Below are 23,759 nucleotides of genomic sequence, written 5' to 3'. Positions count from 1 at the left end.
CAAATGCACATCAAGATTGAGACCACTTGGATTCGTGATGACACCTAAGCCATTGCCAGTGACCGCCCCCAATTAATGCCATTATTCTTCAACTCAATCACAGAAATGCCACTTCCTTTTTCTTTTTATATAAATGATAAAAAAAAACCCTTTGGAACTGAACATTTGATGTATTTTAGCAATTTGACTAACTAGAAATTAATCCTACTCTTCAAAGTGTGCGATACCTCAGACTTCGGCAGAAAACAAAACAAACATTTAATGTATTATTAGGTTTTTGTGACCCTTCAGTGCAAGTTTAGAATCTTAAGGCATTTTCTATGCATTTTCTTCTTCTTTTAGAGATTACTATCAGAAGATAAAACATCCAAGGTGATGTATGGCGATGCGTATGGGAAGTTAGGAAGTAGTAGCTCTAGTGACCCCAACCGGCAGCGCTTTAGAGTCCTCCACGATATGTCCAATGAGGACAAATCAGGAGAACCTTGTTCAAAGCTGTCACGATCTGAAGTGAATCATTCTTAGAAATAAAATTTTATCATTTTTATGCGATGTTAGTATGATGTGACACATGATACATGATACGTAAAGTTCGTTTATTCACTCTCTCTAGTGATTTTTTTTATATTCCACTCTCTCTAGTGATTGCCAAATTCTAAGCGCATGTGGATGTGGCAGTGGCATGTGCTGTAGTTTTTCTAATTTCCGTGGCCGGGCCAAAATTGTGAAATTGTTCCAAGTTGTCATTGACGATCCCAGACCCAGACAAAAAACCAGTCAAACAAGCAAACACCCCAGCTCTCACTCTACCGCAGTACCAAATTCGTAATTAACCACAAAACCCAGGGCATTAGAAATCAGAATTTTCGGAACAATTAGATTATGGTACATAAGGGCCCCACCTTTGTCTCATCATCTGCACACTGTTTTTTCCTTTCCTGCTCTGTCCTTTGGTAGCTTCCATTACTCTCTCTCAAATGTTGCACTGATGAAGAACACGCACTCAGTCTTTCAGATCTGAAAAACCCCAAACCCAGAAATACCTAACCTTCAAGGACGATCTGGTAGGATTTTTCTCTGCTACTCTCTCTCAGCTTTTCTGTGTTTTTCTTGGTTTTTGGGGGTTTGTTCAAGTTCTCGAGGGATCTCAAGTTTCTGGGTTCTTGATTGAATGTGGGGCTTAATGGTTTTTTGGTGGTTAATGCATTTTTTATGAGGGTAATTCTTGGTGGGTTTTGTGTTTACTGTAGTGAATTTTGGGTGATTAGGTTAGTGGGGTTTGTATTTGGGTTTGGGGCATGATGGGTTTTGTTCTTGATGATTGGTTGTTGGTTATGAACTTGGAATCTTGGATTTTGTTTTCTTAGTTGGTTAATTGAGTGGGATTTTATGTAATGTACTACTAAGATTAGTGCTTTGTTTTTGGGTGGTGAGAAAATGGGAGGAAAACAAGTTAGCTGTTTTGGTTGTTGTCTTCTTAGTTGAGATTTATAGAGATTTGGGAATCTTTATGGAAGAAAACTAATGATACATGGTTCAATTGTTTGTGGTTCTTTGATTTGGTACTTCGATTGAAATTTTTGTTTGGTCTGTAACATGATGTGATCAGTGTGATTTGTGTTTGTAACTTCATCTTGTACCAAAATATAGTTCTGGGATTAAGATATTGGTCGTTGAAAGATGTGATTCCAGAACCCAGAAGAAATATAGATGGTATCTCTGTAATAATGTTTAGAGGTACCATGTTTTGATTTCTAATACCCCAACTAATGGTTGGGCTTGAACATGGCTACTCAGTATTTCCATCGTCTTCTGAGGTTCTTTAATGCTTGTGATCTTTTCTTATGCTTGAGTCCCTGTACAGATTAGTTATCGTCTTATATGGCGGAAGACGTAGTATTTATGTATTATTTTTCTGGTTAAGTTCTCTCTTTCTGTTTTTTGAAAAAGCTTTAAATGCCTTCCGAAATTTTTTCGATGATGCAGTTAAGGTAGTGATTTCACAAAAATGGCTGTAGCGGATGCTCAAAGCCCTCGTGTAGGAGAAACCACTTGCGGTTCTTTGCTGCAGAAATTGCAGGTGACTTATATTTTTTACCTTTGTTTGTCTGTCCTTTTCTACCCCACCGCTTCTTTGTATGTACTTTAAAGATTGGCTGAACTAATCCATGATTAATGCAGGAAATTTGGAATGAAGTTGGTGAGAGTGATGAAGAGCGAGACAAAATGCTTCTTCAGTTAGACCAAGAGTGCCTAGACGTATACAAGAGGAAGGTCGAGCTGGCAGCAAAGTCAAGGGCACAGCTTCTTCAGGCATTGTCTGATTCCAGACTTGAACTTTCCAGTCTTCTATCAGCTCTTGGAGAAAAAACTTTTACTGGAGTTGTGAGTACTTGCATACATATTCCTCATATGTACTGATTATTAGTTATTGCTACGTTATTTTCATAATAATAGTACTATCAAAGTGTATGGTAAGTAATTGTGAACTGTTAATTTGATTACAGCCTGAGGAGACTTCAGGGACAATCAAGGAACAGCTTGCGGCTATAGCGCCACTACTGGAACAGCTGTGGAAACAGAAAGAGGAGAGAGTAAAGGAGTTTACTGATGTTCAGTTACAAATTCAAAAAATTTGTGGCGAAATTGCTGGGAACTCGAACCTCAGCGAGAGTCCTGTGGTTGATGAGTCTGATCTATCCCTGAAGAAATTAGATGAATTTCAATCCCAACTTCACGATCTTCAAAAGGAAAAGGTAAATATATCTTATCCTCGTGAATGTGAAAAGATACACTATCACATCAGTCTACACTTAATCTGGAATACAATGATAATATTAATTGCTCATTTGATCTGGCAGAGTGAAAGATTGCACAAGGTGCTTGAATTTGTGAGTACAGTGCATGATCTTTGTGCTGTACTTGGACTGGACTTCTTGAGTACTGTTACGAAGGTTCATCCTAGCTTAAAGGACTCAACTGGTGTGCAATCCAAAAGTATTAGCAATGATACTCTATCTAGGCTGGCGAATACTGTCTTAGCACTAAAAGAAGATAAGAAGCAGAGGCTGCATAAGGTATTTATTTTTTCCCTTTTTTCCATTAATTGTGCTAGTACAAAGATGAAAGCTGGACTTTTGAATCAAAATTGACTTGTGTCTTCACTCTGAAGCTTCAAGAGTCAGCAACTCAGCTAATTGATCTGTGGAATCTGATGGATACCCCTGACGAGGAAAGGAAATTATTTGAACATGTTACCTGTAACATATCAGCTTCAGTAGATGAAGTGACTGTACCTGGGTCTCTTGCGCTGGATCTGATTGAGCAGGTATATGAAGCGTATGATATTCAATGGTTTGTTAAACAGTTTATCATTGTTTACTCATTTCCCCGAATTGTATTTTCAAGACTGAGGTCGAAGTTGAGCGGCTTGATCAGCTGAAATCAAGTAGGATGAAGGAGATTGCGTTCAAGAAGCAAGCAGAGCTAGAGGAGATATTTGCTCGAGCTCATATAGAAATAGATACAGAAGCTGCCAGAGAAAAGATTATGGAACTCATTGATTCTGGGAATGTTGAACCTACTGAATTACTGGCTGACATGGATGATCAGATAGCGAAAGCGAATGATGAAGCTCTAAGCAGAAAGGATATATTGGACAAGGTTGAGAAATGGATGTCAGCCTGTGAAGAAGAGAGTTGGCTTGAGGACTACAATCGTGTAAGTAAACTCTCCCTCAAAATAAATCTGCCTACGTGTGCATGTGTATTGGGGAGGGGGGAGAGGCATGAACTTGTACCTCCATTCTCATATTTGTCTAATGATTGCCCTCTGTTTTTACATCAAGTTTTGGCTCAAGTGTTGTGCATTTTAGGAACGCGCATACCCTTCGCCTTTCCTATGATCCTATCTGCTCCCCATCATTGAGGGTTGAACTACCTAAACCTTCCCCCATAATAAAGGGACAGGGTGGTTAAGAGTAATCATTGAGTCTTTAAACCAATAACTGGCCTAGGAGATTCTACGTAAAAGGATGGATTGTAACGCATAACTTTGCACCTACGCAGGCCACTTGAGTTTTGCTGATTCTTTTACTTAAACCACTTCAAGTGTTTCATTGTAACCAACAATTTCTTGGTGGAACAGGATGAAAACAGGTATAATGCGAGTAGAGGTGCGCACCTAAACCTCAAGCGTGCAGAGAAAGCACGTATTCTGGTTAACAAAATTCCAGGTACGAGGGATAACACATTATGACGACTGTGTATCTTACAGATGCAAAAATCATAATTATATGGAAGTTTGTTGGCCTGTAGTATGTTGTTGATAGTAGAAATTAAACAGGCATTGCTGCCAATCAGTACACCTTGACTACCCATAATCTTCAAATTTCTTACTATTTCATTTTCTTGGCAATGCAGCTCTTGTAGACACATTGGTAGCCAAAACTCGTGGCTGGGAGGAAGATCGTGGCATATCATTTACTTATGATGGTGTTCCTCTCCTTGCTATGCTGGATGAGTATGCCATGCTTAGGCAAGAAAGAGAAGAAGAGAAGCGGAGGATGAGGGTATGTTTCACTTGAATAGATAATTAAATGCTCATTGATGATTATTTGAGGTGATTACAGGGTCACTGATGATTATATGAGTTCTAATATGTGGCTGAGTATTAAACCAGTGACGTGTGATATGAACCGAATCTAAATCTGACATTACAGTAGCCTGTATGGTTTTGGTTATTTACATAGCAGTCTGACTTCATCGTCCTCATGTATCAAATGGGATTATGTCTGATGGATTTTGCAGGACCAGAAAAAGTACCAAGACCTACAACACACAGAACAAGAAGCCCCATTTGGTTCAAAGCCTAGCCCTGCACGACCAGTTGGCACAAAGAAGGTAGTAGGTCCTCGTGCAAATGGAGGCGCCAGTGGAACTCCTAGCAGACGTCTATCAGTTAATGCTCATCAAAATGGAAGCAGGTCTGTAACGAAAGATGGGAAGAGAGATCTTAGGCCCGTCGCTCCTATGAACTACGTTGAAATGGCGAAAGAGGATGCTGCCTCCCACATTTCTGGCACTGACACAGTTTCGGCTTCACCATAATTAAGAAGGGAGAGTCCTGTAGGATGCACACACCTCTGTCCAAGTTTAGTGTTTTTACTAGTTACTGTAGTAGGGATATAATGTATGATTCAGTGAGGGTAAATTGGAGAGTGAACTGTGACCTATGTACCTGTGCATGTTATGTTTTGGCATTCGGAGGCTTTCTAAATACGTGTTGCTTTCTCTGTTCTTCAAGTTTTGATCTATATTGTAGCAAGCATGATGGGGCTATTCTGTGTTGGAAATAAAATCCTGCCTCTGCATTCTTGCCAGTAGACTCTTGAATTTCGGTCCCGTGTATGGTTCTTGTTTCTTTTTTTGTTTTGCTTTGCATGATTGCTACGCCATATCCAAAGTTTAATTTGAATTTCCTGTCTCGGTTGCAATGAACTTGGTATCCTGCTCGTTCATATACTACTACTAGTAAGAATACTTTAAAATTATAGGGAATTAGATTTGCACACATTTTTCCCACTCAAAACACCCCTTTTTATATTTGTTCATTGGATTGAATAAATCAAACGGATATATAAGACATAATTAAACAAGAGCATGTAGAGGATAAAAAATGATGTGTGTTTATCTTTTTCCAAACTAAACCATATACATATCTTGTTAACGATTAGTGAATGATTAGGAATCTTATTTTCGTAGGAAGGATAAAAAAAAAAAAGAAGCTGAAATTAAAAATATAAAAAAACAATGACAAGACAGATATTTCATTTTCACCATCCTAAGGGGATTATAGATTGGATAGATGGTAGATGTAACCAAGGCAATAGTTTTATAATTTTAAATGAAACTGTATGTAAATTAATAAGTTAGCTTTTTTTTTTTTTTTTTTTTTTTTGGGAACTATTACTAAGTTAGCTTTGAGATTAGAACTATTTGATAAATTGGCATTAGCGTTGTGTTGTCTTATGGGTTGTAATCTAACAAATTCGTCTGCTAAGAATGGCTTCGTGTTTATGCGGAGATGCTTTGCTTTTTAACTTTACCCCTCCAGTCCAAGAGATATTTACCTCAAACAAGGGACATAGAAATATCAAGATTGAGACAAATATAAAAGAGAACATTCGATATAACATTTAAGAGATCCTCAATCTAAAAACTATTTTAGCAAAACATAAAAATCCAACTTCAAGCTAATTGCCATCAGTACATTAAAGGAGCGAGGCAAGCCCGAGAATAAGCAATGAAATACGTCCAAATTTTGAAATCATTCACCCAAACTTAGAGGTCTCGTATTGGATGATAATATGTTGATAAGAAAGATGTTACCTCGCCAAGAAATTTCCAAATAATTTATTGGAGAAGCCAAGGAATCCAAAGCAGAATAAATATGCACGACGTATATCTCATATGTATGCTGTACACTATATCAAAAGTAAATGTTGTCTTCCATCTATGAGCACTATTTTGTGGCTCCTAATGTGAAAGAAAAATAAAGAAATGGGTGTCAATTATTACCATTGCTTTGCCCAGTTTCGAAGCCCTGAGAGATTGCCATTGTCTACGGTAAAGGAAGAACATGTGAGCTTCATATCATCAGTTATTGAGTTTTTGAAGCCAAAATGCTTCTGTGGACGAAAGAAGAACCTGTGGGAAAAATTGGAGCAGTCCAATAACGAGCAGACGAAGAAGAAGCAGCAGCAGCAGATGACAGTGGTTAAGAAGGAGGAGTTCACTTTGGAAGAGTGGTTCTTAGCATCATCGCCATGCCAAAAAGACGATATTTATAGTAGGGTTTGTAACAACAGTGAAGGGGAACACTATGGTTCTGGTGGGAATTGGGTTTATCCATCTTTAGGTGCAGAGGATTCAGATGATGTTACCTCCAATTCTAGGGACAGTTTTTCTTTGCTGAAGCTGTTGACTGATGAAAGTGGAAAAAGTGATGCCCATGATCCTTGTTTGTGCAGAAGTGAAAGTAGTGGAAAGGTAAAGAAAAGGGTCAGCTTTAAACTACCAGAAGAGGCTGATATGTTCATTTTCTGGTCACCTGATCATCAAGATGGTTGTGAAGAGGGGAATTTAGTAATGTATTAGATACAGTGTATGCACACACACACACACACACACACACACACACACATATATATATATATATATATTTGTGTGTGTATATATATATACAGCTTGCTTGCTGCTTGTTCTTGGGTCATTTGAAAAATGTAGATTTTCATAAAGGGAGGGTGAAAAATATGTAAGAGTTTCCATCATACTTACCAATTACAATGGACCCATTACCCTACTCCTCGCCATCACTATTGGAACCAAACTATTGCAGTCTGTTCTTAATTATAAGAGTTTTCCGGATGAGTCATTTATCATCACATGTTATCTAACAACTAATTATGTAGATTCAAAATAATGTACATTTATGAAGTTAAGTTATAATAAATCAACTATTTTTAATTAGTAATCTAAAATGAACAAGAAAAATAATGTATTTTGCTCAAGTAATTTACCATGTGTGTTACAGAAAGTTGTTGGATTACTATTTGAATTAGCATTGAGGATCACTAGATGCTCTTAGTGAGAATAATTATCTGGTTAAGAAGTACTGATACCAAATAATTAACAAGGCAGCCTACACGAAACAAAAAACTAGAAGGTAATTCAAAACTTTTTAAAAGAAGAACACCTTTGTTTAGTTAGCAACTGAAATAACTACCATTTCTCACTAACAACCCAGCAACCTTGTTTAAAAACAATTAAATTGTAGTTAAGAAAGAGTGAAAAGTAGAGGTACTAAATAAAATAACATTCCAAAAGGCCAAAAGGTGTTAGATAAAATTTGAGACTCCTACTCATACAACTATCACATGATACTAGACACAATAACATGCCTAAAAGGAGATTAAAGTAAAAGGGATTTGTAACTTTGTACTAAAGTTTCATTTACTTAATCCATTTCAAAGGAACACAAAGTCACAAAGCCTCATAGGCATATTAATAAAGGTTACTACCTTTTACCAAAAAAAAAAATAAAGGTTACTACCACAGTGAATAATAACATTAACAACACAATACAAGCACACAAAAGAAAGAAAAGAAGAAAAAGGGCACACTCCCTAATTAAGCTAGAGAAAGGGAGGCCACTATGTGAAAGAATTGTAACTTCTCCAGTAGCTCTTTGGCTTGGCTTGTGCCCCTTTTCTCCACCCTTGAGAACAATTCATTGCCGAGGTGGTCACCGATGTGTGCATCGATGAGGACTCCGGCCACGCTCCTACAACTGTTGGCAAGGGCTCGACCGACTTCAGCGGCATCATCGGGTTGGCTCACAACAAGGGGGCTTCCTCCTTTGAAAATCTCAAGCTTGTTTATGATGAATGAGCCATCAGCCTCTACTACCTCCTTGAAGTCTTGTAAACTTGATGCGTACACAGGAATGTTGAAACTGTCACGTTTCTCACTAGTGATAAGCCCCTGCAAAAATTGAGATAGTCTTCGTTCAGATAGGTTCTGTATGTTTTAATTTTCCAATTAATTCATTTCGTGGCTAATTTAAGATGGGTTCTTAATGAAACGGATAAGAAAGTTATAGAGTGTATATAAAAATACCAACAATGAAAGATTTTGCAATAATTAATAAGTTTACCACTTTTTAGGGGATCATATACGTACAAGTAATTTAGGGTTTTTTTTCTTTTCAAATATCTTTATTTTGATGAACACTGATCACCGGACTTATCCAAATGCGCTTTGTCCTGAGATACAAGAAATGATGGCTTTGGTTTAAAAAAAACAACCCATCTTATTCATCCATTGGTCAATAATATGGACCACCCGGCAGCCAATAATATATAGTTATTATTATGTCGACAGAACTAATCTACAAATGGAAGGGCCAGATCAGTTTTAGGGTTAACATCCAACGGCTAGAATCACCCCGACTTAATCATGACCAGTTAAAATTCATAATAAATGTCTTGTGAAACCAATAACACCTAATCTAATCATGCAGATCTCCCTTCTCGTTTGTTTATTTGTTTTTTGGTGTTTAATTTCTCTTTTGCTTTTTGGTCTGCCAATTAAATAAAATGTGACAAAAAAAGAAAGTTACTTAGGTCGATAACCCTATATGGTATTATGCATGCACATAGCATACAAAACAAACATTATCATCTAATGTTTTTTTCTTGTGACATATATAATTATGTATATGATTACCTCTTGGACAAGATCATCCCAAGCATCCTGAAAGTGAGTCCCAAAGAGAAGGCCTGGGCCACTTTGGTCAGTAGGGTCCACTGAGGTCCTACCCAAGCAAACAAGAAACATGGAGCCTCCTTTCTTGAGCTCCTTGGCTCTCGACCTGAGAAAGCTTGCCAAGTCTGTCTGAAACTGCTTCTTGTATGCAGTGACTGTGCTCTCATTCGCACCATGGATAAACACCCTTCCCTTGTTGTAGGCTGCTGATCTTTTGTCCAGCACACTCTCTGGCACCTGGGTCCCCGCACAAGACATTATTATTGTTAATCTAGCGGTGTCAAAGTTTTGTTTCTTAAAAGCGGTATTGAAAGAGAAGAAAAATGAAACTTAAAACTTTGAATATATAAATAGTACTTATTGTTAACTATTTGAGCTACAAGAGTTTTACATGTTCATCTTTATAGGGGCTTGCTTATGATACATGTATTTACTTAATAAATTCACTATCTAACAGTCATATATAATTCTTTTCTCGATATGTTCAATGTCTAGATATGGACTTGGAAGCCTGCTAAAGCTCAGGCTTACTCATGCCAGCCACAGAAGCATTAGCAGAAGAAGCTGCAGTTTGTAGACCTTGCTTCTCTTATGATTTTTTCTACTCTACTTTGTTTTTAGAAAAGTGATTGCTATCAAAGAGAGTATAAGTCTAGCCACTCAACTAACGTAAATATATTAATTAAATATATGTACCTTTTGAATTTTAACTACACAACAAGATTATTCAATAGTTGTTGAAAATCCCAAGCATTTTGTAAAAAAGCATGCATCATGAGCCATGTTGCTTAAATTCTTCGAGACATTTGACCAGGCTCACCCACCTTTGTTTGATTTTTTGGTCCAAAGTCATTTGACTTTTTAGTCATTGCATTTAATGTAATTTAGCTTGGATAGTGTTATTTACATTTATTTTTATCTTTAACATATTTTTATTATTTTTTTCATTGATTTTCTTTAATTCATTCGATATAAAGAGGGATGTGAGAGTAAAAGTAAATGTGTGAATATCACCATCCTTTAATTCTCAATTACTAGCTAGCTACTTTGTTTTTTGGTCGAATAGTTATTACTCTAGCTACTTGAGTACTCGGGAAAAGTATGTAGTTATATAACTTACTAAATTGCTCTTGAACGACTTGAATGTAATGATTCAGAAGCTTTTGTTTCTAATTAAATACCAAGACATGGGTTAATTTAATCTAGCTTTGAAAATTGATTAGCCAATCTAGCTAAGTGTAATTAAGGTTTTAAACATAAAGTTCAATTTAAAAAGAGTGTACACATAACATTTCAACATCTGTCTAATTCAAGGGTAATACTATATGGAACGTACACACTCGACTGCGTGTAGAATACGATAACAATCAAACATAAAAACGAAGAATTTGAGATGAAAACGAATAAGTTAAAAATTGAGCAATGTAATTCAATGTATATTATTCTAAATTTGTATAAATATACGTAGTACTAAAATCCTAGTCAGATAACTAATAGAGTTGAATAGCATATAAACAAAAGGGTACTAAAATCCTATAGTCAGATAACTAAGTTGAATACCATATAAACAAAAGGTTTCCCTTGATGCTATCGACATATATCTTAACTTTTTACCATTATTTAGCATTAGAGATCCCTCTCCCCTTTAGTGTAGATAATATCGTTTGTTAAAAAAAAATGACATTTTAAAAGGACGAACATCCACACATAATTGTCTTTTATGAACAGTTCCTATTAACCATCGAGACCATAATTCCTGGCATTTAACTTTTTGACCTATTCTAAATCGGCAAGAAAATCGTATGGTTTTTCTTTCTTTGCCTATTTTTTAGCTTTTTTTTTTTTTTGCACTAGTGTGGATGTAGCATATTTTCCTTGGAAACATACGAGTATTAATTGGTTTTTCATATTTGTCATCACCAACCTAGAATTTTGTACATACTACGTTATACTATTAAAAAATCCCATGTAATTAGGTAACTAAAAAAGATTACTAGCTGCTTAGTTACTTAATTACCTGAGAGAGCCAATGCAAGGAGAACGCTGAGTGAAAAAGGTCAATGGACCTCGACGGGAAGAGCCGCCGGTAAAATGAACCTGGGACGCCAGCAGCAAAGTAGGAGCGGTGGTTGTCGGCAGCGAGGGTCTCCTCCATGCTACCGCCGTGGTTGGCCATAGGAGGGATAAGCTGGAAGAGGGTGTTGAAGTCATTGCTGGGGAGATCAGAGAAAAATGCCGAGAACTCAGGGGGGTCACCTCCCAAGTCCTCATAGCGCTTGGTCATGTGTTTGATGATCACATCTATTATGTAGATGGTGTTGCTTCCGCTTGAGCATCCAAGGTCCACAACCACAAATGGCACTTCTGGGGAGCTCAGTTGCACGCTGTCTAGGGTTTCTTTTAGCAGGTGAAGCATAGATCTTGCATGTATGGCCTGAAAATTTAATTAAAACACAATTATTTGGATAATAACAAATACTGAAACATATTAAGTGTTAAATACATAAATAAAATTAATTAATTGAATGGACTAGCTAATTACCTGAGCTTGGGAATTGTTGGCATAGCTGGACTCTCCTTTGCCTCCTTTCATGCTAAATATCTTCTCGAGCTTTATACTAGAAACTACAAGGTTATCTCCCTTGGGAGCCATATGAAATTAAGAATATGATGAGTGAGAATTAGTATTGGTGTTTAAGATTTATAAGTGTGATGTGAGGGTGAAGGGCGGAGTTGGTAAATGGTGGAGTATATATAGAGGGAGGAGGGAGAAAATCAGAGGGAAAGAGAGTTGTTTTTAGAAGAGTGACAAAAAAGTATGATGATATAGTAGTGCATTTTGGAGTGGCATGATGGCGAGCTAGCTCTTTTAAGTTTTAATTGTGTTCCCTAAAGAATTTTCCATGTGCACCAAGTTGGGGGTGATGTGACATTGTTCCTTAATTAGCTTAAAAGACAATTTTAAATACTGAGTAATATTTTAATTAGCTTAAAAGACAATTTTTAAAAATACTGAGTAATTTTATGGATTTAATCAAATTTTAGTTTTCTTTTGTAGTTAATTAAAGAAAAATGAAATATTATCCTTGCATTATTAACAAAAACAAACACGGTGACCAAGATGATGGGTAGCTTCGTTTGCTTGTCGGCGCGCGTGGTTTGAAGAACCTCTAGACATTTTACTGATGTTTTGTTTAAAGACTATAACCCTTAATGTGGCCGATTCTTTTCTTGGCCAGCTTACTTGTTGTTTCTTTTGACTTAATGAATATATAGTTGCTTAAAAAGAAAGAAAAAAAAAACACGATGACCAAATTGATAAAATAAAAACTAGAAAAAAATTTGATAAAGAATTAGAGTATTTCCAACAAACTGGCCTACTTTAGCCTAAAAACTCTTATATCAAACTTCAACAACGTAGCTATCTCAAATGCTAAATTCACTTGATGAATAGTTGCTAGGCTGCTAGCTAAATCTAAACAAAATGAAAGAGAATCTAGCTTAAAGTTAAACTGAAAATACTGTAAAATTGACTTGACTTGGTATTCTATCTCCTTTTTAGCTCTCTGCAAGCAGACTTCCGTCACTTCCCCTTCTAAACTTGATCGACAAATGCTCATCCTCTGTTCGGATCTATTCCCACCTTAGAGAGCAGAATGTTTTGACCCTATAATTTATCCTCAAATCGAGCAGAAGGATGATTTCTCTTTCTTCTACTTCTGCGAGGGTTCAGTACCAGTAGGCACAATTGTGTAAGTCTAAGCAAAATTAGGGTTGTGGTAATTGCTTCATTTGTTTTTAATTTGAATTGATTTGCCCTTTTATGATATATTAGTTTTCATTTTCTTATTATCATTTTTCAAACACAATAAATATTTAGTATTTGTGAAAATGCTCATTGTAATAGTACTTGAGTAATTTTCATGCTAAATTAACAAAATTAGCCTGATACATTGTTGGAAATGCCGCTTAAAAACTATAAAAACTGCATAGATCAAATTAAATAAAAGTTAGGGATTTGGCTACAATACTTATATGTATTTAATACAATCACTATATCGACAGTCAGATGATTATTGTAATAAATACATATATTTATTCACATAAATTATAACTAATCGTAAGATGGTGACTGTATTAAATGCATGTAACAATTGTAGCTAGTTCGTAAAGTTAAATTGTAATTATTGACTAAAATTGTCTATTTAATCATTTTTAATCTCAAAAACAAGTAATCACTCATTAATCTTTACCCTAATCACTTGATAGTTTCCAATTGTAATTTCGTGTCTATTTGATAAAGAAATTGTGTCTAAAATAAAGTGTTTATAAAATAAAGGAATAAAAAGTATTAAAGAAAAAGTTTAGATATACAAGATGAAAAAGAAAAAAGAACACAAGCCAACCTGGGATTGGGAATTGTTGGCATCTCCTCTGCGTGTGTTGGCGTTCTGAACCTTCATATCGGAAACAACTTGTTGTCCACTGGAAGCCATAGTTGTATGGTTATATGGAATTCGAGAAGAAAATAACCAATATGCAGAGACAATGTCAATCGAAAAAGAATAATAAAAAAAAAAAAATGCAGAGACAATGAGAACTATTGCATTTAATATATATGCAAACCTTACTCTCAAAAAACTACTGGCGTGACTAGTGGGTTGAGAGCCAAGATAATTGCAACCGATCAAGAAAAAGAATGGATTAATTAGTTAACTAGTTTCAGTAAAAGTAGTGAAATACAAACAACTCAAGCTAGCAGGGAGCCAGAATCCAAGGTGGTGGTAGTTTTTTTTTAACAGTTTCCTCGATCTATACATATCCTAGAGGATTCGATGCTAAATAAGTACAACATTAATTTCTTTCCAAGTTTGTAAGATTTAAATCCTAAAGTTACCAAATATAATATGCTGGTAACGTTAGCTTTACCAAGGAAAGAAAGAAAAAACTGACAAAGTTATGTAACGGTTCAGTAAACCATTGTCGAGTGCTTCTATTAGATTTATGTAACGGTTCAATAAACCATTGCCGAGTGCTTCTATCTTAATCCAATAAAACCTCTATTTCTACCCAGAAAAGTTTTAAAATTATTATTTTTCCCGTCATGCCATTTTGGTCTTGATCAGTATAATTGTCAAGCTAAACTTTAATTTTGTAACGTAATACTTAGTCAGCCCATCTTATGCTTATAAACTTTTAAGAGGAATTGAACATTACAAAAAATAAGTGTCAAAAAGTGTGTTGTCAAATGAGCAAAGATGAAGCAACACCTAGTTGTTGTCAATTGATACCTTTTTTTAAAATAAAAAATACAACAATATATTTTACACTAAGGAGAGATGGAGTTTGATTCAGCCACACAATGGGCAACCTAATTTAGTATCGAATTTGTCATTCATGAGATTCGAACCTAAGACCTCTCACTTACAAGTGGAGAGGAATACCACCAGATTGTAGTACTGAGTGTCATCAGTCGATACCTTTTAAAGACCTTAATTTAATCGAATATTGCTTGTGTTGATGGCTATGCTAGAGATAGATTGATGTTGGACTGAATTAAGAAGAAAGGTGGAATTAAAAAAAATTGATACTTTGGATGCGGTTCCTAATACTTAACATTCTTTGATTAAAACCTTAATAGTATTCAAAGTTTGATCAAAGTCCCTTGACTTTGTACACCTCATTATATTACTATTAATATTAATATTAATATTAATATTTTTATAGTTTTGACATTAATTGTTTGATATTTTATGAGATTTTATAATCCTATAAATTTAAAATCCCTCATTATAATACTATTAGAAACGGTTACAATAAAAAAATTCAAACATTTTGATTTAATAAATGGATAAAAACTATGTAAAAATAAGAAATAATAAATGGCAAAAGAATGTATCCATAGTGTTAAAAAAATTGGTACATTTTACAATAAAAAAAGTACATTTCACATATAACAAAGTGGTACATTAATAAAGAAGAATGGGTACATTATAAAACTAAAAAGAAAATTAATAAAGAAGAATGGGTACATTATAACAAAAAAATGTTGCAAATTAAAAGTGTGTACAAACTAAAGTATAAATATATGATACAAAGTTTAGGCATAAAACATAAATATACCATATGTAATTTTTATATCATTGATTAAATATACAATGTCACGTGATGATATACACATAGGTACAAACACAAATAAAACTTTAAAAAATTGGTCACAAAAAGAAACTAATATATGGGTACAAATTAAAAATGAAAAGAAAATTGGTACAAATTAAAAAATATTTGCAAATTAAAAATAGGTACTTACTAAAAATAAAAATATATGATAAAAAATTTAGCCATAAATATAAATATACTAATTGTAACATTTGTAACACTAAATGAATATATTTATTAAAAAAAATTATTATTCAAATAATTAATGATGTTATTAATACCGAAGAACCTTGATAAAAAATTGAAAATGAATAGGATTTTAATCAATGGAGTAACAAAAAGAAGGATGTGAACCTAATTTTCCCTAAAAAAAAAAAAATCTACAAACGTACTCGACCCACTTAGCTCTGTCTGATCCGCGGCCAAAGAGTAGGGGGAAACGAGAACTATTGCTTGTAAACATAATATAACTTTTCATTATTTTACATAATCATACATATATTGCACTAAATATTAGAGAATCTCATTGAGTCCATATGAGAGTTTTTAACATAGTCGTGATCATGAAGCCTTGTGATTTAGAGTGCTACTGTTACAAGGATGTAGTCATTGTATCTTGGGAAAAAAATGCCGATTAACCATAGCACCGTAGTTGGGCATAAACTTGTCTTATGAGTAGAGTGTCTAACACTTGCCTCGACCGTATTTCTAAGTTTTTCTAATCCCTTATGTCATGTTCATTTAACATTAGTTACTCATGTGCATGCATTACTTTGATATATATATATATATATATGCATAAATTATTTCTTAATTTTTTATATGATTTAATTTAGCAAGTAGACCCTAGTTATTCCAACAATATCTATACAAGTCTATGACTAGAGACCAAGAAATACTAAGCGCATAAGAATTACCAAACCTTACGAGTTCTCCTACCCAAACATTTTTTTTTCTTGCTAAACTCACGAAAAGTTTGCTAAGAAATGTAATTGCATACCTAAGCTCCCCACCAAGGCTGCCCTTCAAAATTCAATATATGTTTTTTTATTTTCTTTTTACATGATTGTTTAAGACGATATTTGCATAACCTCACCTATCTAATTATTCCTTTATTTACTTATGGCTTATTAATTGATCTGCCCTTTGAAACTGTCTTTTAGTCTTACTTTACTCTGTGAAACTGGTTTCGTCACACTTTGTTCCATGAAATAGTAATTTTTGTCTCATTTAGTCTCAGTTCACCCATTTTTCATCCATTCCGTCAAATAGACATTAAATTAAAGGACAGTATGGACATTTTATTTTTATCCAACTAGCTCTTTGCGATCCAACTTGCATGCTAAAACAATGTCAATTCCATTTTCAATAACTCTAATTCAAACCCCCATATGTCTCTCTTGTGGATTACTGTGGAGTTGTAGCTACAGTCACCGGCAAAAGCAAATAATGGTTTGTGTTTGAAAAGAAAATAATGGGTTGTGTTTTAAAATCTATTTCAAGCTACTCATCGATTCCAATGTCAGCAACCACAGCTCTACATCAATCCTCAAGAGATATAGATGGGGATTTGAATAAGAATAATAAAAAAATGAATTTGGGATTGTTTTAGCATGCAAATTGGAGGTAAAAAATTGTGTTAAAAATAAAATGTCCATACAATCCTTTAATTCAACGTTTATTTAACAAAATAGACAAAAAATAAGGTGAACTGAAATTAAATAAGACAAAAATGGAAGTTTGGGGGGGGGGGGGTAAAGTGTGGACAAAATCAGTTTTAGGGGGTAAAATAAGACTAGTTGGCATTTTCAGGGGCAAATCAATTAATAAGCCTTTATTTTTTGTTAGGTCCAGTGGTAGTCCTCTTTACTTGTAAGTGAGAGGTTTTATGTCAAATTCTTGGCAAAGGTGAAGTTGAACCATATTATTATGACAAGCCCATTGTAAGGCTTAGTCCAATCCCCTACCTCCATAGCGAGATACTATCTTTTGTTAAAAAAAGAAGAAAAAGGAAACAATAGAGTGTATATTAAATATGTACGTGTGTATACATGACTTACATTTCGGTTAGCAGCATTATGAGATATAAACGTTTTTGTTACAGTGAAATTTGTATGTGTCGTGCATATTGGTTATGAAATAATTTAGAGATAATTATTGGCCAAATTTAACTTAATTAAGGCAGAGATGATTAGGAAGCTCCATTAGAACAAATTATGTACAGGACCACTTCAAGATGCAACTTTTAAAGTTTATTTTTTCAGAGAGTTCAATTTCATTGTCGGCTTACGAGAACTTTAATTGGATAATGAGGATCAAATCGTATCTATTAAAAGCCAAATGATGATTGATTATTCTCTTATTAATTTATTTAACCATCACCCCAGAAATCAATAGGTCCAATTTGTACCTAACATTTTTTAATTACTAATTAGGGTTCTAGCCTTTGTTGGATTAGTGTTGGTAGTTAAGCAAAAGCCAACAAACCCACCCTCATGCTCTTCTTCAACATGTAGGTTCTACTTTCCAAATGGTAACCAAATTAGAAAAACAAGATAGACACAAATGTATAGAGATTCTAAATTTAGTACTTGCACTCTATATACAGCATTATTCGCATCCAATAAATAGTGTTCTAAAAAATTCCGTTATAAAACGCTTTATAGTTCTACTTGAATCTCATCATAATTTGGAAATATCGAAATATTAACTTTAATGTAAAGTTGTAGGATTGTTGATTTGTGGTCTTTCTAACAAGTCAATCCACTTTTCTAACCGAAAGGGAAAGGCTTCGTTTAGTTAGTTCTTCGTTCAAATGCCAAAAGAAAAGTCATTAACATCGGTGCGACTTGCTTATTTTGTTTATTAAAATGAGAGAGAATTTTACCAACACATGAAATCATGATTGATAAACGATTATATTATGTAAGAACATTTAGGTAACATTTCATGTGAATGAAGATTTGAGAGATTAGTTATAGCTATACTAGAAGAAGGGAGGTATCTTTCTCAATAGGTAGATATACTCCAACATAGCCCAAATTATGAGATTATTACTAGTAATATGTTTAAAATTATCATTCTCACTTTCTCAATTGTTTAACTTAACAATATAGTAATATAGCATAAGAACCTTATGAAGTCTAACAAGAAAGCATTTCTTATCAAAAGAAAATTACTCCGGCAGTTGCACATATTATGTATTTACGTTTATGTGTACAACAACAACAAAGTTCTATTCCACTAAGGGGGGTTGGTTATATGCATTCTAGAACGCCACTGGGCTTGGTTTTGCACCAAATCTTCCATTAGCTCTAAATACTCCATGCCTTTTCCTAAAGCCTTTATCCAAGTCTTCCTAGGTCTTCCTCTACCTTTTTTGCTATGAGCCACTGTCTCATAATCTCATTTTATAATCGAAACATCTGTAAATCTTTGTTTTATATGTCCAATTCACATTAACCGATTTTCTTTCATCTTATCTTCATCAATTGCGGCCAATCCTACTTTACCTCAATTATCATCGTTCTTAATTTTGTAAATATTGTATTTACGTTTTAAGTGTTGCAAATATTATGTACTTACGTTTATAGTGTAATTTTGCAAATTAGAAGTAGGGTTTATCATGGTCCATTGGATTAGGTCTACGATCATAGTAACTTTTAAGAACTCCTAAAGCCTAGGAGAAGTCATATAAATTTACTTACAGTGGTTATGGTCAAAATCTATTTTGGCTACTGTTTTTAATTTAGCTGATTTAGTCATTGGCCTACAAAATTTGTAATCTTGGTCAATTCCGTTATCTTTATGTTAAAATGCATGTTATGAAGTGAACAAATAGAATCACAACTCTCACGTTTTTTTTCTTCTTTCTCTCTCTAGATTTATTCTGCAACACTTGAACATTTTATTTCACGAGGAAAAGAACCACTTAGTCCTTTATTATTCATTCTCAATATCAAATATTCGAAAATCAACATCCAAAATAGAGACCTTGGAGAATATTACCCCCAAAAAGGAGACCATATAAAATTGTTGAGCTACATACGCACTCTAAAAGAAAGTGGGAATGCTAGGCACAATTTATTCGTTAACCTATCGGTGACCCTAATGTGTTTTTTAAATTTAACTCTGAAGACCCGGAGTCTTGCTCTTGCTTTTCCTGATTGCTCTATACTTTCACTCTCTGTGACATGGACATACATAGGGGGGATGTGATTCATTCATATGGATTATAGACCCTCTTTTTGCAACTTCTTTCTCAAAGTCTACAACACACCGTGATGGTCGCCGGTTCACATGAAACAAGGCCAGACCATTTCTTCTTCTTCTCCATCACCTTTATCTCTGGTTTCCCAATTAACTACCCTCTATATATTTATTATTATATATAGCCATACATAGTTTTTGCTTTTATAATCGGAAAGGGATCCTCTCCGGATCCCTTCCTCCTAATCTACCAAGTTTGGGAATCCGGACCGTTGAAATTTGATTAAACTAAAGTTATTATAACTTTTAAGTGGGTCCCTATTTGTAGCTGTTGAATCAAATTTCAACGGTACAAATTTTCGAATTTGGTGGATTAGGAGGAAGGGATCCGGAGAAGATCCCTTTCCTTTCCTTTATAATCTATGCTTCGCATTCGTCCCAATCAAGCCATGCAAAAGGTCCAGACAAAGTGATCACGTAACCTCTTTCTGTTATTATAATAGTAAGTGGATGTGGATGTGACTACTCTTATTTTGAATTGATATTGGCCGTTGGATGGTTGGGTTGGGAGAGAGTACTACTTGAATTAGTTTATTATTATTTTGGGGTTTCTTGTAGAAAAGGGTGGGAAATGTTTAAAGAGGAAATTGTAGTAATGGTTCTAAATTTTTTAATTAAATTGAAGCAATGGTTTGTCAACTAAAATTCATGATTATTGATCTCTTAATTCATCAAAATGTGCAGTTATGGTCTTTTTCGTCAACTCCGTCATCAAGGGGGAAAATATGGAAAACAAAATGAGATAATTGTAATGGTCCCTCATCCAATTACAGCAATAATCCTTCAACTTTAACTCAATTGGAGAAATGGTCTACCAACTTTAACCTAATTATAACAATGGTCCTTCTATCATGACTTATTTTGACGAAATTCTGAAGAAGTTAACGAAAATGACCATATATGTACATTTTCATAAATTAAATGACTAATAAACACGAATTTTTAATTAAGAGATCAATTCTTCAATTTGATTAAAATTGAAAAACAATTACTACAATTTTTTTCAATTTAAAATATAGCTGAGTTAGAGTGGTCAAAAAAGAGAAGGCAGTTATTACTTTGGTTCTTGTGTTGCGTGTCATGTGCTTTTGTCTGCTATTCGCTATGCCCCTCGTATTGAGGGGAGATCTTAGGGGAGGGTTTTCTGAGGGGAGATCCTAAGGGAGGGTTTTCTTTGTCACGTCATATTCATTTTTGTCTAAGATTCCATGTACATGTTAAAATGGATCTTACGAGACCCTAAACGTAAAATTTTCCCTTTATACGTATTGTAGGCAAAATAAGCAAACGAATAACGTGACCCCGAAGTTCGTATCAATTATAAATCTCTCAATATTTAAATTTTGGAGATAGGGTCATTAGGTCAAGGCCTTAGAAAAAATGGTAAGTTTGTAATTGCTGCTTAAGGGGCGGGTTGTCTCCTTATGGGAACAAATGGGACCAGTAGTCCTATTGCTATCAATATTATATTTTCCATTGCAAATTCATCCTGTACTTGATCTGTTATAGAATATACATACACAGCGGTTGCAGTTAACTGACGACCAATATTTGCGTATGTGGAGGACTTTCAACTGTCGTTGCATGCATGTGAACTGTACTGTCGTAATCAAGAAGGGTTAGCAATTGTATATGCAATGAAGGTTCCATATACTTTTCTTCGTCACAACGAGAAAACACAATCAGCTGCTACCTCAACCTCTTACAAGCATGTCACCAAACATCTTATCTCTACTTTAAAGATGACATCAATATAGCTAAGGCAAACTGAGACAACATATTGTTGCATGGGGGAGATGAACTCCACTTGCTACAATATATAGATCCGCCAGTGCTTGTGACCCTCCGTCGTTAGCATATGTTTAATTACGATTAATCATAGTTAGAAATTAAGTAGTTTGACACTAGTTTGGGGTGTTTGAAGCAACTCCATTATATATTTGTAGATAGATGATAGATCATGAGAGCCTATAGAAACATAGGTAAAGCAGGCAACAATTTCTGTGCCAAGAGACAAATTCAAACTAATTAGCTTGTAATTAGGGATTTGGTTACAAGTAATAAACTGTAGAAGTGTGATTTCAGTTGTAGGCATGAGACTGCTACACATATTCCACTGGGTAAGATATTCTTAGCCTCTTAAAGGTAGACTAAGAGAGAGTGCCACTAGAAAATGCTTATCCATTTACAAAACCTTATCCAAGAAGCATAATTTTGTAACACAATGGAGGAACAGCCTTCCCACAATCATCCAAACACAGTCATACCTTGGTACTAATTTATGAGGCAAAATCAAACATGGGTTGGGTTATTTGGCGACAAAGATAAGCCCCTATGTGCTATAGATATATTCATGCAAACATTTACTAGGTTTTAGCCTCTTCCATTTTATTCTTTTATTTAAAAATGATAAATCTCATTTCTCAATTAGTTTTTAATGTATTATAAAATCTAAAGGAGTAGGACTTTTGCAATGCTTGATTGGTTTATAAGATTCAACTTGCACATCCCTATAAACGGTGTTTCCTATTAGTCTGTGTCCATAAGAAATATAAGTTGAAATTTAGGTCATGTTCCAAATGATTTTTGTGAGTGGAGAAAAGCAACTCAAAAATCTAATGGTACTACCATTCAACAAATGTGTGCTAAGTGTTTAAAAATGAAAAAATAGATAAAAAAAAAAAATTTAATACCAAAGAGGCACACACTTAATTATGGTTCTTAAAATGACAATAATTGTAATAAACAGTACTATTGGGTGGTGGTGCCACTAAGATAATGTCTTTCTTACACAACAAATTTTCTCCAAATGATGATGGTGGTGACATGATGGACATCAAAGACGTATTCTGAGTTGTTGCAATGTGCATTTTGTTCCGTGTTAAAGTTTATGCATTAAGATATTTTAGGTTTGATGGATCTTAATCGATAGATGTAGTAGAAAACAAACCATCATATCCAAAAGGGTATAGGTTCTCTAGCTAGCTAAAGCAACTAATTGATTCAACGTTATTGGGAATTGAAGGCCTGCATGAAATTTAGGGTTTTTGAAATTTTCTAATGAGACATGTAGCGATCAGATCACGAGAATCAAGCAAACAATTTTTGTTAAATGGTCACGTATTTGGTTTCGTTTTTTTTTTCTTTTTCGCCTATATGGTTGAAGCTCAAGGATTCGTTTTCAATTGCTTGGTTGGTTTACTTTATTTTGTATCTCAAGTAAAAGAGCAGTTAATTCTCTTTTCACTAATATGTTCTAGGGAGTGTTTGGTAAATAGACGGGATAAAATGTGACAGAATTGGACAAGATGGAATGGAAGTTCCACGCTATATTTGGTACGCGCTGGCCAGAATGGGACACTCTGTTCTACGTTTAGTACACACAAGGTGGAATGGTGTGGAAAGATTAAATGACCAATGTAACCCTATTCTGTTTGTTGTTTGGTATAATGTTATGGGATGGAATGGGACGAGATAATTTTTTAATTGTTCATATTAGAGTATATATATGATTATTTATGATATACTTATTACAATAAAACTTATTAAATATTAATACTTATTTAAAAACGCAATAAGTAACGAAGGGTTTTTTTGGTAACATAAGGGTAAATCACCCCAAAACTAACTCAATAAATTATTACTAACATTTCGAGTCCTTGAGACTCAGATCATATCATTAGATACATAATCTCCTATCCATTTAAGTGGATTCAAAATAATGGTACCCAAGATTCATATTATAACTTCAATTGACAAGGTCGTCAACCATAACGTTTTTCTTTTAGTAAACATGAACCAACTTGCAATCTGTTATGCGTACCATAAATTGTCTGCATTGGTCAATGATGTTGGCAAAAGAATGAAAGCTGGTATTAGCTATAGTTTAATTAAATTAACCAATATCGCTGAGTCCACCTCCACACAAAGACTTGAAATACTTTTGTTTACAAACTGTAGACCAAAATAAAGCCCCCAAATTTCAGCATCAACCACATGCCATTT

General features: G+C 34.4%; 2 protein-coding genes and 1 long non-coding RNA gene across 3 annotated transcripts; 1 reads left to right on the top strand and 2 right to left on the bottom strand.

The window, feature by feature from the left end:
• The first annotated feature begins 900 nt into the window (after positions 1–900).
• Positions 901–5,297, top strand: LOC126614479 (65-kDa microtubule-associated protein 1-like). Its single transcript, XM_050282155.1, has 10 exons — positions 901–1,064; positions 1,987–2,080; positions 2,182–2,385; positions 2,508–2,756; positions 2,862–3,077; positions 3,173–3,328; positions 3,409–3,720; positions 4,147–4,234; positions 4,422–4,570; positions 4,809–5,297. The coding sequence occupies exons 2-10, from the start codon at positions 2,009–2,011 to the stop codon at positions 5,106–5,108; spliced, it is 1,746 nt and encodes a 581-aa protein (XP_050138112.1). The 5' UTR covers positions 901–1,064; positions 1,987–2,008; the 3' UTR covers positions 5,109–5,297.
• Positions 5,298–6,319: 1,022 nt separating this feature from the next.
• Positions 6,320–7,255, bottom strand: LOC126614481 (uncharacterized). Its single transcript, XR_007620400.1, has 2 exons — positions 6,708–7,255; positions 6,320–6,621 (listed from the first exon to the last, which is right to left on the bottom strand). It is a non-coding gene; the product is annotated as an uncharacterized LOC126614481 (long non-coding RNA).
• A 739-nt stretch (positions 7,256–7,994) lies between these two features.
• LOC126614480 (indole-3-acetate O-methyltransferase 1-like) lies at positions 7,995–12,095 on the bottom strand. The gene is made up of 4 exons (XM_050282156.1): positions 11,869–12,095; positions 11,344–11,760; positions 9,288–9,563; positions 7,995–8,543 (listed from the first exon to the last, which is right to left on the bottom strand). Exons 1-4 carry the CDS (start codon positions 11,977–11,979, stop codon positions 8,190–8,192), a joined length of 1,158 nt encoding a protein of 385 aa, XP_050138113.1. The 5' UTR covers positions 11,980–12,095; the 3' UTR covers positions 7,995–8,189.
• Positions 12,096–23,759: the final 11,664 nt, after the last annotated feature.

This window comes from Malus sylvestris, chromosome 3 (assembly GCF_916048215.2).
Source record: "Malus sylvestris chromosome 3, drMalSylv7.2, whole genome shotgun sequence".
NCBI classification, from domain to species: domain Eukaryota; kingdom Viridiplantae; phylum Streptophyta; class Magnoliopsida; order Rosales; family Rosaceae; genus Malus; species Malus sylvestris.
Note: the sequence above shows the minus strand (reverse complement) of the source record. Positions and strands in the feature narration are given on the sequence as shown.